Source organism: Uloborus diversus, chromosome 5 (genome assembly GCF_026930045.1).
Source record: "Uloborus diversus isolate 005 chromosome 5, Udiv.v.3.1, whole genome shotgun sequence".
In the NCBI taxonomy this organism is placed as follows: Eukaryota; Metazoa; Arthropoda; class Arachnida; order Araneae; family Uloboridae; genus Uloborus; species Uloborus diversus.
In genome coordinates this window covers 95,911,689-95,929,111 of record NC_072735.1, presented here as the reverse complement: position 1 = coordinate 95,929,111, position 17,423 = coordinate 95,911,689, and the positions used below count along the sequence as shown (strand labels likewise).

At 33.3% G+C, this 17,423-nt stretch overlaps 1 protein-coding gene across 2 annotated transcripts in view; it reads left to right on the top strand.

Moving 5' to 3' along the window:
• The window catches only part of LOC129222183 (pyruvate dehydrogenase (acetyl-transferring) kinase, mitochondrial-like), a 70,149-nt gene that overhangs the window by 50,590 nt on the left and 2,136 nt on the right, over positions 1–17,423 (top strand). Inside the window, exons 8-11 of one of the 2 annotated variants that reach the window (XM_054856650.1) lie at positions 590–691; positions 3,200–3,307; positions 11,160–11,273; positions 11,441–11,567. In XM_054856650.1, coding sequence (XP_054712625.1) covers positions 590–691; positions 3,200–3,307; positions 11,160–11,273; positions 11,441–11,567 — 451 coding nt within the window. Of the gene's footprint in view, positions 1–589; positions 692–3,199; positions 3,308–11,159; positions 11,274–11,440; positions 11,623–17,423 lie in introns of both variants that reach the window. The other variant, XM_054856647.1, reaches the window with a different exon arrangement.

Below are 17,423 nucleotides of genomic sequence, written 5' to 3'. Positions count from 1 at the left end.
CTGGCAAAAGATGTAATTTTTCATTCAATAAAGTTTGTGATGTACCCATGATGTAATTACTAATTACATGCAGATAGCAACTGAGATTAATTACAGTGCTTGTAAACTAAAATTTAAGATATTTCCTGTGTATTGTTGATATATAAGGCTTGATTAAATAATATTTAAAAATTTTCAAAAAGATATTGTATTTGTAATATCAAAGTATAAAGAAGTTATTTTGCGAATATGAAATTAAAATAGTGTAAAAATGTGAAATCATTAATAAATGAAAAAAATGTAAATAAAACTGTACATGACTTTATTCAAAACAAATAACAACTACTCAGATATGCTGAAACAGCATCATTTATACCATTGTTTGTAACATGTTATATTTTGTAACTTGTTTATAGAATGCTTGTATTAGTTGTGAAGATAATTAGTACAGAAGCACAAACTGTGTTTCAAAATCTAGTGCACACCTTGTTTCTATATTTATAATCATCTTCATTGATTTCTGAAGCATAGTATTCTATTGTCTGTTTTTCTTGGATTCATTTTATTTATCTAATGTAGGTACATGTACATGGTTTAAATTTTTGTTTAGAATGCTATGCGTGCTGTTGTTGAACATTATGGAAGCTCAGCCGATTGTTTACCACCAATCAAAGTTCTTGTTTCTTTGGGAAAAGAAGATTTGACTATTAAAGTAAGTTTTTATTTTTAAACTTTTTTTAACAAAGTTATTCCTACAGTGTGTTACAAGGTTTTCATTCTTCAGCATAACCCCCGCCTCCTAAAATAGTAGTTTTGTATCTGCTCTTGATTACACCTCTCCTCCTTTCTCTGAACTTCTCAAGAAAACATGAACTCTCCCAAGGGCTGACCTGAATTTACCTGACACAAACAATCCCAGTAATTTTTGAATAGTTCTGTATTTTATTTTATTTATTTATTTTTTATTAGTCCATTGATCCTTTCTCAGGTTTAAACTCATATACAGTCGACTCTCATTACCTCAAAGTACTTGGAACCAAGGAAAATATTCGATGTAACAGTAGTTTGAGATACTGAAAAGTTAAAATTACTTCCTTTTTGAGATAATCTTAATGGTTTTTAAAAAGTTCACAAATGCACAGAAATGAAAGAAAATTTCTGTTTTCTGTTCCAAAAGTACAAAAAAATAAATAAATAAATAAATAAAAATAAAAATAAAAAAATAAAAAAGTAAATAAAAAATATAAATAAATAAAATAAAATAAATTAAAATAAATAAATAAGTTATAAAATTAAAAAGTGCGTAAACAAAAACATTGTTAAAAATTTCACTTTGGTTGCTTATTTCTCTGAAACGTCAGCATACACCAATTCACTAAAAATTGTGAGCATCAAAAATCACTTGAACTTTTTCAATTGAGGAATTAAACTGGTTTAGTTTTCTCCCAGGAGATAGGACATGACTACATGATATCAAGGACTATTTTCATTTACTAAACAGGGGAAGGACAGTAGTCATGTGAATGCTTTGCATTGCTAATTCCTCATCAAACTCTATATCTATGTTCCTTTTTTACTAGAATCACTGAAAAGAACTTATGTTTAAATAACGACTAAGTAAGCGTTGAATAACATCAAGCACTATGCTATAAGGGAAACAGATGAAACATGTTACTCAGGTTGACAAACTGTGCATGAGGGCATGGGCGGATTTATGGGGGGAGGGGGGCAAGTTTTGGGAGGATTTTAGACCTAGCAGGCTCTAGACCTTTAGGTATAAATGATGCTAAAAACCAATTGAAACCTAAGAAACTTTCTAGAATCGCAGAAGGATATACTGCCTATCAAATTAAAAGAAATTGTTGCTAAAAAAAAAAGTCAATCATCAAACTATAAAAATATAATACATCTTTTCCATTTAGGTATAAGAAATCACGCGGAACTAAATTAATTTTTCTGCACATTATATACTTTTATTTGGGTAGTTAAAACTTTATGAACTGCTCGTAATTGCTGGATTAAAGTACAAATTAAAAACTCCATATCTCGGAATTTTTCTCACTTTTTTCCTGTCTCCTCAACATTTGAGATGGATAGGTTCAACAGTATTAATTTACCATCAAGTTTTAAAACTATTCTAATTACATTTTATTATTTTTTGAATTTTTTTTTTGTGTATTTTATTATTTTTTGAGTTATTATTTGTGTATTTTATTATTTTTATAAATAATGTTAGTAATTTTTAAATTATTATAAGACAAAAAGAGAGAAACCACTGGATTGTCTGCTGTTAAGGCATCCTTAAGGCAAGGAGGGTGGTGGAGAAAAGGTGATGTGTTAATTCACCTTTTCTCCACCACCCTCCTAAGGCACCCAGCTTTGACCTGTTAGAACACCTAAGTTACTCCATATTGTAATACAGTCAGACCCCAATTTAATGAATTCACCGGGAACGAAACTTTTATACCTTGAATCGTGGTTATTCGTAATAATGAGGTAGAAAAAAAAATAAATCATTTACCCCTCCTAAAACCCCTAATAAACATCTGCGCAAAAATATCTATAATTAGAAAGTGTTCACTTTTTATTCAGCATTCCACGACTTATTACATGTTAGTTAATTTGAAATTTTAAACTACTGAGTAATAGATGCTTGACAATTTCCCTAATACTTGACTCAAAATAGTTCTCTTTTGACTTTATGAATAGAAGAAAATCCTGTTTTTTGCAACCTGCTGCATGATATATGTTTTTACAGTTTCCAGGCCATGTAAAGTGTTTGAAAAGTAACAGTTTTAATGGGAGTTTCACTATTGCTTTCTGCATCGGAATCACTATTTGTTGGTTGCCCCTTACCCTTGCCCATCAAAAATTGCTGGTTTCAAGAGAAGTTTTTTCCTGCTTCAGACAATATGGACGTAATATTTGGAAAACAATCTAATACTTTCTAACTCAATTCAACAAAAAAGAAAAAAAAAATGGTTGTTAAATAATTTGTTATTTGGGTGTTTATTATTTGGGAAATAGGGGTTTTTGCCTTCATTTCAGTTGTGGGAAAAAGAAAAATTCGTAAATCGCAAAATTCGTTAAATTGGGGTCCGATGGTACCAGCACAGCACCATAGTATTGTTAGAACTAGCATTGGCATTAAACCAAGATTTGACTTTATATATGTCTGCATACAATTTTCCCCTAATTGTATTTCTTAAAATATTTTCAGATGTCCGACAGAGGTGGTGGAATACCTCGCTCTCTGACTGATGTATTATTCCAATATATGTACTCTACAGCTCCCAAGCCCTCTGTTTCTACTGAATCCGCTCCTTTGGTAGGTCTTTTATAACATTTTTTGAAACTAGTTTTATATCTATTGTTTTTGTGGTAGTTAGACAGCATTATAACACCAAAATCAGTTTTGAGATACAATAAAATCCTCTTACAAGAAATTTCAAGGGACTTCAAATTTTATTTAGTACCACTGGTACCCGCATGACTTCGCCCGCAAAAGAAAAATTTAAAGGTCTTTTGGTTCGCCTGTATATTTACAAATAATGTATGGTAAATTTTCTCGCCAATTGGCTTGTACCCGTGTTATGGTTCCATGTTATAATAATTTGGTATCTCTCCAAATTGGCTTGTGCCCATGTTACGGCTCCACGTTATGATAATTTCATAATTTACACGTCCGTCTTATGATAATTTTGTTCTTAAAATTGGAACAGAAAAAGAACCACATCGAATTTTCGAAAAATCGCTTCAAGGTGCACACCCCCATGCTACAAACTAACTTTGTGCCAAATTTCATGAAAATCAGCCGAACGGTCTAGGCGCTATGCGTGTCACAGAGATACTGACAGACAGAGATCCGGACAGAGAAAGATCCTGACAGACAGAGAGACTTTCTGCTTTATTATTAGTAAAGATAACAGGAGTTTTGGTGTAGTGGAATCCAATGGAAAAGTAAAAATAAATTAAATTTCAATTGCAGTGTAGACTAATTATGTAATTCTGTCATTGGGATCCTAAAAATATAATTACTTTTTTCAAATACTACTACAACACTACTACATTTGAAATAACTCTAACACATATTTCAATTAAATTCTTTATTCTTTCAGTAGGGGGATTTTCACTTGATTACTTAGAAATCAAGATTGCTTATTGTCATCATTTTTCCTAATGCCTGAAGTGTGTTAAAATCTATTGTCTCTGCAATTGGTAAATAGTGAGCCACATGTGATCTTTTGCTGCACGTTTAATGAAACTTATTCGCTTGAATTGAATATTTTTTTTTTCGCATGTAAAAATACAGTGAAGTTCCGTTACAACAAACTTCAAAGGACCACAAATTTTTTTCATTATAACGGGAATTTTGTTGTAATGGAACTCGAGCAGGGTAATGGAAATTAAATTAGGATTGAAAATTTTGGTCGTTGAAGCGAATACTCCTTTGCATCGGTATTTGTTGTAACAGGATTTCAGTGTATAGTGTTGATTTGTATTGATTTTTTGTTTTGTTTTATTTATAATTAATATTTTAAGATGATAAATCTCACCTTAGTGATAATTTTTATTCATTATTTTTTATTGGCAATTTGTTTTGAATTTGGTAGTTGCAAGTCGTTATTTTACTATTTAACTTTAAATGCTTTGCTTTGGTGGTTTTGAATGACTATAAAGAGTACATACAAGTAAATACCTGTAAATTAGAAGCATTTTACTTTAGCAGGATGAACAGTTGTTGTCATTGTATCAGAATCTTTATGCTTGCAGCTCAGATAAAATTATGTCATCTTAATTAACAAAATATCATCTTTTTTATTTCTTTGTTTTGGATTGGGAAGGGAAATTTACATATGCTCAAAGAGCTTTTGTTTTAACCTTATAGGACAAGCAGGACTGCAGGGACAGCTAGTTTAATATAAAACACAACTCGTCAACATTTTATATTTAAACTGTATTGATCTTCAAAAGTAAGGTTTTTATGTTAAAGAGTTTTGAATTTCTTAACTAAACCCTTTAATAATAGTTTATTCTTCTATGCTGTTGTTATTTTTAACAGAGACATAGTAAAGCAATGAAGCTTTTAATAAAATGCTTGGCAAAAAAAAACGAAAAAAAAAAATAGGCCCTACAAATCCAATGGAAGAAGTATTATGCTTTTCCAAAATTAAAACCGATTCCTCATAAACAATAAGGGAACATAAGTAGTTTCTTTGCAGATAGTCATGTCCTTTTTCTATTACTGTGAATGTTATAAAGTTCCTCATTTTTGACTGTGCAGCTAACCACCACTGCAAACAGGGCTGGATTTAGGGGAGGCAGGCGGGGCAACTGCCCCGGGGCCACCACAACATAGTGGCCCCCCCAATAAAATTTTTACAAAATATCCTAATTTTAATCGGTCGAAAATGTTGGATATATACATATATATCAAAATATTCGGATATATATCAAAGTATCAGATTTTTTCGAAAATATGATGATCTTTTCGAACCCTGATTAGGGGCCTCCACTCTTTCGTTGCCCTGGAGCCTCCACACTTCCAAATCCGGCCGTGGCTACAAACAGAAGCCAAAGTTAGAGAACTTCTACCGCCTGTTAGCAAGTGTAACGAAATGCTTGCAAACTTAAATTTAAACTTTAACGGTAAAGGTTTTCAGGATTTTGCTCATATGTGTTTTCACTACAAAAGAAATTCTCTACCAATCCAGTTGTTTGCCGGCGATAAGTTTATGGTGTTTAAAGGTTTTAAAACCAATGTCCAAGTGGTTGGTTTGCTTCCTAGGTATGGAGTGCATAGCAGTTGGTTAAACCAACGGGCTAGGTGTATGAACCTGGTACTCAAGGAAATTTGCGTTAAGCGTAGTATCAGGTTTATTGATGTGTGGAGTAAATGTAAACGAGATTGGATTGCTAGGGATGGCCTGCATCTGAGCTCTACAGGGGTCAAAATGGTTAGTGGTTTGGTTTTAGAGGCTTCAGAATCAAAAAACTAAGTTGGAATGGGGGGCATGGTTTAAGGAGCAGAATTCAAAAGGGTACAAACTATTGGGATTTTAGTAGAAACGGAAATAGGGTGGCTAATAAGAGAAAATATTTTAAGAGTTGGAATTTAAACAATTGTGCAGCATTAAATGAAAGTAAGATGGGCTTACTTAAGCTTTTTTATACAAATGCTCGTAGTATTAGGAACAAGATGGAAGAATTGAAAAGCATAATTATAGACGAGAGGTTGGATATTATTGGAGTTACCGAGACATGGGCTACCGAAAGTGATGATGATTTATTATCTATTGCTGGGTATAATTTGTTTAGACAAGATAGAGTAGGTAAAAGAGGTGGTGGGGTTTTATTTTGTGTCAGAGACACTTTAATTTGCAATGAATTGGTAATTAATGATAAACCTAATGAGATTGATATGATTTGGCTGGAGTTGATTAGTAATAAGGGCAAAAAACTACGTTTAGGGAATATTTATAGGCCACCCAACTTAAGCCAGTGTCAAGACGAACAGATGTTTAGTATTATTAGTGACATTTCTAGCAAGGGGTCAGTCATCATAATGGGAGATTTTAATTTTCCAGGAATTGATTGGAATAATTTTTACCATAGTAATAGCAGAGAAGGGGAATTTTTGAAAGTAATTGGTGACTGTTTCTTAGGTCAAATTGTAACTCAGGGTACTCGACAGGATGCGATTTTGGATCTAGTTTTCTGCAACATGGAAGGCTCTGTTCAGGGGTTATGTGTAGGGGAATACATTGGAGATAGTGATCACAACAGTATTAGGTTTGGGATTAAATTTGATATGTACAAAGTAGAGAATTTTAGTTTTGTGCTCAATTTCAGAAATACTGACTTTGTGGCACTTCGACAGAGTTTAAAAGCAGTTTTTTCTTCTGGATTGGACAATAGCGATGTGAATCTTCAGTGGGCAGAGTTTGAGAAAAATCTAGCGAATACGGTTAGGGATCATGTTCCTTTTAGGAGAAAGGGTGTCAACACTAAAATTTGGCCAATGTGGTTCTCTAGGGAAACTAAAGACGCTCTAAATTACAAGCAAGCTGCTTTTCATAGGTTTAGAGAAACAGGTCACAGTGCAGATAGGCTCCAATATTGTAAGGCAAGGCGTAAATTTAAGTATATGGTACGAATTCAGAAAAGAGAGTTGGAGCAAAGACTGGCAGATAACATAAACAGGAATCCCAAGAGGTTTTTTGCATACTCTAATTCGGGGAAAGTTTGAAATAGTCGTATTGGGCCACTGGTTGATGAGCACAGAATTTTAATTCAGGACGATAGTGATATTGCTAATGTTCTTAATAACTTTTTTCGAGTGTTTTTAACAATAACTGTATCTCAACAGTTGACACCAACAAGACACAAGCTATAGTACAGCGTGAGGACTTTGTATTTTCCAGGGATGACGTTTTACTTCATTTGAAAAAAATTAAAGAGGCTAAGGCTCCGGGGCCAGATAATATTTATCCGAAAATTTTAGTTGAATGTGCAGAGGAATTAGCAGATGTAATCGCAAACATTTTCAATGCTTCTTATAATTCGGGGATAGTGCCAGAGGACTGGAAGCTAGCTAACATTACACCGCTCTTCAAGAAAGGGTCTAAAGGGAGTGTGGGAAAATATAGACCTGTGAGTCTAACTTCGGTGGTTTGCAAAATTTTTGAAACATTGATGAAAATTAAGATAGTAAATTTTCTAGAGATTAATAATCTATTGACTAGTTTTCAGTACGGTTTCAGGAAAGGTAAATCTTGTGCAACTAATTTATTACATTTCTATGACAAAGTTACCATGGCTTTGGACAATAAGAAGCCTGTAGATGTTATTTACATTGATTTTCAAAAAGCTTTCGATAAGGTACCGCATGTTGCTCTACTTAGCAAATTAGCTGATATATAGGAGGGAAAACTTTCATTTGGGTAAAAAACTGGCTGACCGGAAGGAAACAAAGAGTAGTTGTAAGGGGAAATTATTCTAATTGGAGTGAGGTCTTAAGCGGGGTTCCTCAAGGATCAGTGTTAGGGCCTGTTTTGTTCATTGTCTTTATGAACGATATTCACAAAAATATTTCTGGGAACATGAATTGTTTTGCTGATGATGTCAAAGGTATGGGGACTGTTGAAAATGAAGAACAAGCAAATCAGCTGCAAGAGGATCTAGATCATATTACGGAGTGGGCTGATAAATGGGGTATGGCTGTTAATGTTGGGAAATGTCAAGTGCTACATTTAGGGCATGGAAATAAGTGTACAAGTTATTATTTGCAAGGTTCAGTCATTAGTCAGGCAGACAAAGTTACTGATCTGGGGGTCTTAATAAGTCAGGATTTAAAGTTTAGCCAACAGTGCAGCATTGCTAGCAACAAAGCTAATAAGATGCTTGGGTTTATCAATAGATCTATTTCAAATAAATCTAATGAAGTTCTTCTGCCCTTATATAGAAGTTTGGTAAGACCCCATTTGGAGTTTGCTGTTCAGTTTTGGTCTCCTTTTCTTAAGAAAGACATTAATGTATTGGAAAGGGTTCAAAGGCGGGCTACAAGGCTAATAAGTGGACTTTCCCACTTAGATTATGATTCCAGGCTTAGAAGGCTAAAAATGTACAGTCTTGAGCAAAGAAGAGACCGAGGGGACATGATTCAGCTGTTTAAATTTATTAAAATGAAAGATGTTACAGGGCTAAAGTTTAGCACTGAAAACAGGACAAGGGGTCATTGTTTTAAGCTATTTAAATCTCAGTCTAACATAGATATTAGGAAAAATTATTATTTTAGCAGGGTAGTGGAACCTTGGAACAGCTTACCGGAAGAGGTGGTAATGAGCAAAGGAGTAGACAGTTTTAAGAGGGCCATTGATCTTCACTGGGGATTGTAAATTGACTAGGAACCAGTCTAGCTGGGCCCAGAGCCTGTTGCTGGTTGTCACTTTTGTATTTGTTTAAAAGTAATTACTTTTTAAGCTCTTTACTTGTATTTTACATTTAGAAGTGTTTTACTAAATGTTTAATATTAGTTCACCGTTTTCTTATTAGAATGTCTCTAACTCTGAGCATTTAAAATAAATCTGCCCAGATTCTTAGTGTGCAACCAGAAATTGCTTTTCCAAACAATTCATAGTTTCTGTCCATCCAACATTCTTCTTACTGAGAGGCCTTTCACAATACTTGAAAATAAAATTCATTTTGCTCTATCTGGATTACCACAAGATGCTGTCTCTCATTTCTAACATTGTCCAATCTGGAGGAGCATTTTATACTTTCACAACAGAAGCGCTTGGATCTGATTTAAATCATGGTCATCAAAAGGGCTTGGTAGCACCACTCATTACCCTATCATTTCACTGACTGGGTGAATCAAATAGTATTCTAGAAGCAGATGCTCTGGATTAAAGTAGATAGTGATAGATTTCTGTTAACTTAACTGTGTCTTAAAAAAAAAGAATCAAAAACATACACCCAAACTTCTTTTTTATGCAGTCTTTTTTTATGCAATTTTTTTTTTGTGCGGAAAATTAAATTTTCAATCAGATTGAGATTTAATTGACGAACTTATTTTTAAAATGGGTGCGAGGTTGTATCTTCAAGTGACAAGAATTGGCACCCTGATGGGAAGTCACTGTGACCTCCCAAAATGTTCTTTATTTGAGAAATTTTGTTTGAGTATTCGGCAAAAGTTATCCACTTGGTTTATTTTGATTTCATATAAATATTACAATTTTGTAAGTTTTTGGGTTATTTTCTGTGTGAGACTTTTTTTATGTGGTTCCTATCTGCCCCGTAAAAAAAAATTAACTGTGTTGTGAAAACTACTTTTTAAAGCTAGTGGTGAAATCTCGAACATTTTTTTTAATGCGATTTTTTTCATGTGGTCCCTGTCCACACATAAAAAGAGGTTTGGGTGTATTGAGTTCTGTGTTTCAATTATATGACTATGAAAAATTGGTGTACATATAAGTTTTCCTATGTTGTTGATTTTTTTTCTACACCTTAGATGATTTTATGGGTTGCCGTATAGTTGGTAACATTGAAGAAGGGCAGAAAAATTTAGATGTTGCCAGGGAGTTCGACGTCGACCACAGGGTTGTTTCTGGGTTTGGAAATCATTTCAAACAAATGGAATGTGTAGCAAATGTCATGAGGGGATCCTGTACGCAATACGATGTCAGCAGAATATCGGTACTTAGTGCTAGCAATGAAAAGGAACCAACGCAGCACAGGTAGTGAAGTAGCAAAGCAATTTCCTGCTGCTACTAGCAAGCAAATATCTCAAAAAACTGTAGCGAGACGTTTGAATGCAGTAAGACAATACGCCCGTCACCTTGTTTTGTACATCCCATTGTCTACAAGTCAGTGTTTTGCTCGTTTGTAATGATGTTTTCAGCATCGCATTCGGAGAGACGTCGACTGTGCTTGTGTACTATTGTCAGATAAAAGCAGGTTCAGTCTGTCGTCTAATTGTGGACGACAACTAACGTGGCATGAGAGTGGTACAGCATACAAGCCGGCAGACATAATAGAAAAAGACTAGTATCCTACAAGTTGTTCTATAGATCTGAATCATATTTAAAATGTTTGGTATGATTTGGGGAGCTGTCTTGCTGGTCGACAACACTCTCCAATAAGCAAGGACACCCTTAACCGTGACAAACAAATGAATAAGATAAATTACCCTAACAGCTGCTGGATAATGTTGTGTAAAGTATCACATGACATGTGGAAACTTGCATCGCTCTCCATGGTAGCCATATCACATATTGACCTCTTACGCGGAACGCTTTGGGGGCGGTAATTACATTTATTCGCTTTGACGTATTCAGCCCAAAATTACCGTTTCGTCATTTGAACACTTTTCCAACCCTTCTGGATTTCAAATCACAATAAATTATCGTCATTGCAATGTTCTAGAGTTCTGGCATTAGTTTATTTCATTTGGCATCGAATAACACTTACTTTTTTATGCGCTACATAGCCCATTGGAATCCGTCCTTAGCAATTGTCCACCAGTGTATTTCAGATTCGAGTCAAATTATTATTATTATTTTTTCTTTTTTTGTTTTTTTTCCCTCATGATGTAAGAACAGTATCATCTCTTTTGTCTTTAAACATATTCTATGATTATGGAATAACATTTTAACTAATCCCTTTTGTTTTATTTTTAGGCTGGTTATGGTTACGGATTACCTTTGTCTCGTCTTTATGCACGTTATTTCCAAGGTGACTTAATCATAACTTCAGCTGAAGGTTATGGAACTGATGCAATTATATATCTTAAGGTAATTTTAAGCTTGAATTACAGTTGGGAGTCTTGTCTACCCCTGCAGCTACTTTTTATTCTCTTAGTTTTTAATCAATTTTTATATAAAGGACATATAGACCTCTAAATTGTTCATGATGATCAGTATAAAGAAATTTGTTTCAATTATTTATTTATTTTTTCAAGGCGTTGTCTGATGAAGCAAATGAGCTACTTCCAGTATTCAATAAAACTTCAACTAAGCACTATCGTACAGCAGTTGGAACCCATGATTGGAGTACCCCTTCACTTCATCCCATTACTCAACCTCTTGGTATGCGACAGTTTACTACACTCAATCATAAAAGAAGGATAGCTTTTAGGTGAAGGTAGGGAAAATACCAAATACTTCTGATTTGTAAAATATTCTTTCTGCAATTTCCAATCTTTCTTTCAAAATATGTGGTTAGCTTTCTTATACCTTCACCTATTTTAAGCCATTAATTTTCTAGGATTTACCGCTATGAATTATTTATATTATTTGTTTTGGTGGCATCCTAATTCCAATTATAAAACTTTTAAATTAATTTTCCAAATTTTCCAAAATTTTATTTTCTTAAATTTGTTTTTGCATTAAAAGTGGTAAATATGATTTTTAAAATATTAGTATTAGTTTCTAAGAAATATATGATTTTATTTTTATAATAAAAAAATATATGTGTATGAAAACCTTCTTTTTGTACAATTAAAGCATTTTTTTTTTTTTGCCAATGCATTGTCTCTTTCATCTACTATATTTTATGCTTTATTTAATTCTTAGCTTTTAAGTGATGATCTCCGAGGTATGTTGCTTTAAATCAGTATTTGCATTCTAGTTAGCATTTACATTTGTTGTTCTTTTTGCATTTTATTTGGATTAGAAGTTTCTGAAACTAAGGTATAAAATTTAAGGCACTCCATCACTAAATATGGGATGCATTCCTAAATTTAATTATTTTTTTGTATTTTCGGGAAGTTCAGAAGAATGCTTGGCACTAAGAAGTGTAACAAAAATTTTCGCACTCATCTAATTGATGTGCAACTGCTAGGAATGCACCAATTAGCAAATCGGCCACGACCGATTAATGAGCGTTATGATTTTTAATGCTACAATTTCTCCATAACCTTTTTTTTTTCTCTCAAAATAATATTTTAAAATTTCATTCCATTTGTGTGAGCATATTTTCATATTATCATTCATAAAGTTTCATTATGATAACTAGACATGGAAATTCAAATCTTTAGTCAGTTGCCTTATTCAGCAGATTCTTTTAACTTACTGTGTAGTTTAACTACTTAGTACTTTAACTTACTGTGTAGCTACTTTATTATTATTATTATTATTATTAGGAACCACTTAATCCAAGACTTTTATTCTTTATGAAAATTATAAGAAAATTTTCAACCACCAGGCTAAAGGTATTGCATAGAAAAAAATACTGACATGTGAAGAATTGAAAATCTGCATGTTGAAGCTAAACTAGCAACCATCGATTTTTGTTAAGAAAAAAAGAAAAAAAAACTAAAAGCATATACATGAAACTTTAAAAAATCAAATGATAAGTGAAATAATGTGAGATTATTAAGGTAGGAGAAAATATTTATAAACCAGCAAGAAGTAGTTTATGTCTTGACAATCTTAAAATACTCATGTTTTTGCATTAGAATTTAAAAGTACCTAGCTTTAATTCTCCATAATAGTGTTACTAAAAAACAATAGCTGTGAGGATTAATTTCAAAATTTCTGACGGCTTTACTAAAATTTTGAATTGTTTATCTTTATTTTAGACCGTGCACTTTCATGTTACGTGTTATACTTATGTTGTGGAAAATTACATTCATTTATTATTAATAAATTTATTCACTTTGATTTCTTGTTCAAAGAATACTTAAAGACTTCAAGGCTGTATAAAAGTATCTTTAAAATATTTTCCAGGCTGATCAAATCGAAAAATTTGGATTATTATGAAGAATCGGCAAAACGATCGATTATGGCCAATTGGCTGCCACTTAATCGATGCATCCTTAATAAATGAGCTCAAGCTTTTCCCTCTGATTAGCAAAAATGTTACACAAGGAATATGTGTGCTAACTCTTGTGTGTTAAACGTGAGAATAATGTGTGTTGTTAAAATTAATTTTACTATCAAAGTTTTTGAGTTTTTTATCAAGAAAATTATTTTTCATTTTCTTAATTTCATTAATTGTTATTTATTTCATTATTTTTATATTGCAGACAATAATTTAAAGGCAACTTTTGCAAAACATATATATTTTTTCAAGAGTTAGGGATAGCTGTATAACACTGCATTATTCTGTAAAATAAGGTGCTTTGATTTCGGTCCAAACATTCCTTTACCATCTTGTGCTCTTTTGTTTGGCTAAACAGGCTTAGCACAAAGTCTATTCGAGTAACTACAGGACCTATTAATGGAATTGGGATCCTAACCACTAGGACTTGATCTGAGAAAATGTTACACCTATGAATGCTATTCATGACTTGAATACTCATTGTCAGGGTTGTTCGTTTTTTCTATCCTGGAAAATAGCGGCGAACAAAACCTCAAAAAAAATATAATCTTTACCACTTTTTTTTTTTTTGGTAATTAAAAAAATGCTAGCCCAAAGATGAATAACTTTGCAATAACAAATAAATATATTCAAGGGAATTTTTTTGCATCAAATTATCACACATTCAGTTGTATATACACAATATGTAAAATACTGATTTGTTCATTTAAAAGCTCTTTTATTTATTTTTAAGGTAGCACATTTATAAAACAAATATTGGGCATTACGTTTTAGTGTATGAGGTACTAATCACAAAAAATGCACATTTGGGTTTTTAAAACATCAAACATTGAAAAATGTATACAGGGTGTGTCAGTACATAGTTTAGACTTTCAAGGATGATAGAGTACATATAGACGAGAAACCACATAGCAATGCATGGCCCCCCTCTATATACACAGAAAAATCAAGTTAGTTATAACATCTGTGCTTATAAAACATGCTTAAATTTTTTATACAATAATAACAGAACATTCAGAGGGCTATGCATAATACAAATTAAAACACAAGCAATGAATCTGTTTCTAATATTTGTGAAACATTTATGTCCCAAAAACTTTTTGAAAAATGGAAATGTTAAAAATCAAAATATTTATTTAGTAAAATGTTATCATCCCACTAGATAAAAAACAAACAATTAAAACTGAATTGGTTATTCATATTGATCAAACTAAGAACACGAATATATAATTTGCTGATTATAAATAGAAAATGTATTTATCGAGAAGCAAATTACATCAAAATTGAATTTCGATCTGGACTCATCAATGATTCTTTTCAAGAGTTTTTTGGTTTTACTTGTACCAATTTAGTACCAGCTTTCATATATGTTATAGAAAAAGATGTTGTTGTTGTTGTTCTTCTTCTTCTTCAAGGATTAGGCATATAGCCTGTTCCGGCTTCTTGGTCACCCCACCGTTTCCTGGGCCTACCACGGTCTTGTTTGCCCCTTGGTCTGTAATAAAAGGCAGCTCTTGGAAGTCTCCCTCGTGCCATACGTCGAACATGGTTTTTCCAATCGTTGCGATATTCCGTGATTTTTTCATTGAGGCTGAATATCTGCAATTCCCTTCGAATGGATTCGTTCCTTATTTTGTCTAGGATAGTGCAGTTCTTCAGTGATCGCAAATACTTCATCTCTGCTGCTTGAATTCTACTAGTTTCTTGACTGTTCAAAGCCCATGTTTCAGAGCCGTATAGTAAGGTTGGCACCGCCATAACCTTATAGAACTTCAGTTGTGTGTCCTTTCTCGTTTTTCCCTTTAGGATTCTTGTAAGGGTTCCGCATAAGTGTTGAAACCTATGTAGTTTGTTTTGGACATCATTGTCGTGGTCAAAGGAGATGTCACATCCTAAGTAGTTGAAGTGCTTCACCTGTTCAATAATTCTATTATCAATAACAATTTTACTTCTAATTGGTTCTTTACCCCTAAAAGCCATTGTTTTAGTTTTCGGGATTGAGATCTTCATATTATATTCTTGGCATATCTTGTGGAGTGTGTAGGTGGATCTTTGAAGATCGTCTTCATTTGATTGGATAATAATCTGGTCGTCAGCAAAGAGTAATGTATTAACGTAGGTTGACATATTTAGGTTAATACCAGCATTAACTAATGCTTTCCAAGTACGCAGGATATCATCAATATAAATATTGAAAAGGGTTGGGGATAAACCACAACCTTGACATACTCCTTGATTAGTTTTGATTTTCTCTGTATCAATCAGTATGTCTGTATTTTGATAAAGAGACTGACAGGACTGGATTAGATGTCTAGGAATGCCTCTTTTTTCCATTATAGACCACAGTTTCTCTCTGTCTGCACGATCAAAAGCCTTTTCATAGTCAATAAAAATCATATGTGTTTCTAGATTGAATTCTCGACGCTTTTCAATTATTTGTTTTACTACAAACACATCATCCATACATGATCTGCCTTTCCTGAATCCAGATTGTTCCTCTAGAAATAAATAGATCCATAATCGTCCGTAGCCTATTGTTAATTATCTTACTGTATAGATGTTGTTCTTTTGCATCAAATATTAGTAAGTTTTAAGGAGAAGCCCTCAAATACTATACAACATCGAAAATCGCTCTGAATTGCGTTTTTGGAGCTCTAATTTCGAAAAATCACTGGCCTTAATATTACAAAATATGACCTTACAAAAAAATTAAGTGGAATAGCCCCTGAAAGTAAAACATTGCTTAAATTTTTTGAACCATAGTATTGGACAATTTTCCTGGGAAATGCTCCAGATCGTCCTATCCATGAAAACTTCAAAGTTTGTCTAAAAATGCGTCTTTGAAACTTCAATTTCAAAAACTTGCAGGGGGAGAAGGAATTGATTTCAATGTATTAAAAAAATAATCGATCGGAAACAGCCTCTAAGCCCTTACCCTAACGTCAATAAACATGGTCTATAATAGCGTATTTAAGGCTAAAATTGCGTTTTTAAAACTAAAAGTTTCAAAATTTTGACGGAACACCTATTGACCTTTTTTTCCTATCCGATCAAAAAAACAAAAGTTTTTTTTTTCCTGATGTGTCCCCTTAAAAATTTTTTCTGGTTACGTCACTGCATGCAGAGACAATTCAAGCAAATTTGGTGAGAACTAGACAAAGGAGAAGGAGGCCTTTGTTTGATTCTAAACAATTATCATCTCAGAAATTGTATCTGCTTCAATGATACTAAGGAAACGAATGTTTTGGAGACAGAGAGAGAGAGAGGAATATTTTTTTGGGCCCTAGGACAAAATAGAGAATTATTGTAATGATCTCTATTTTGTTTGTCTATGACTGTGTATCTATGATATATGAAATGAGGGGGCGCCCCGAATTTTATACAATTGGGGCATTTTATACGATGAGGGATGCCGCAAGGTGCTCCTCATTTCGTATGAATGTAGTCGTGTTCCGTCAAACGAGGGGCGCCTTACGGCGCCCCCTCATTTTGTGGCGCCCGGGGCAAAAGGGAAGTTTTCGATTTTTCAATTTTATTTTTATATGATAGAGTAACATGTATGAACATCATAGGTGAAAATTTTTTTGCGATACGATAAGTAGTTTTTTTTAAATTAATTTTTAAAGTTCAAGCTCTTGTGACGTCAAATAGCATAGGAAGTGACGTCATCCCCTCTTCTGATAGGGGAAAAGCGAAGGTCACGCATTCGACTTCGAAGATGAAACATAAAAGGCTTTCTCCTCGCATTTAACTCCTCGCGTTTCTGGAACATTAAACCTCTCATCCTCTCGAAAATATTCGAATATCTCATTGGTGTTACTTGAGGAAGATTATTTAGATTGTGCTTTAACGAATCCGGCCTCCATAGTGTGTTCAAAAGGATTATTGAATTTCTAAAAAATAAAAATATCAGCGAGCTCAAAATGTTCATAGCGAAAACAAGGGATCTTCGGCGGAAGGCTGCCCATTCGCGCCCTGTGACGTAGGCTCGTGACGTTTCAGAAGCGCGCACTTTTGTGCGTGGATTTTTAAAAATTCATTAAAAATCAACCACGGTGTTTTAAAATTCGGCGATGATGAATTTTTTAGTTTTGAGGGTCAATTAACAATATCCAATAGCC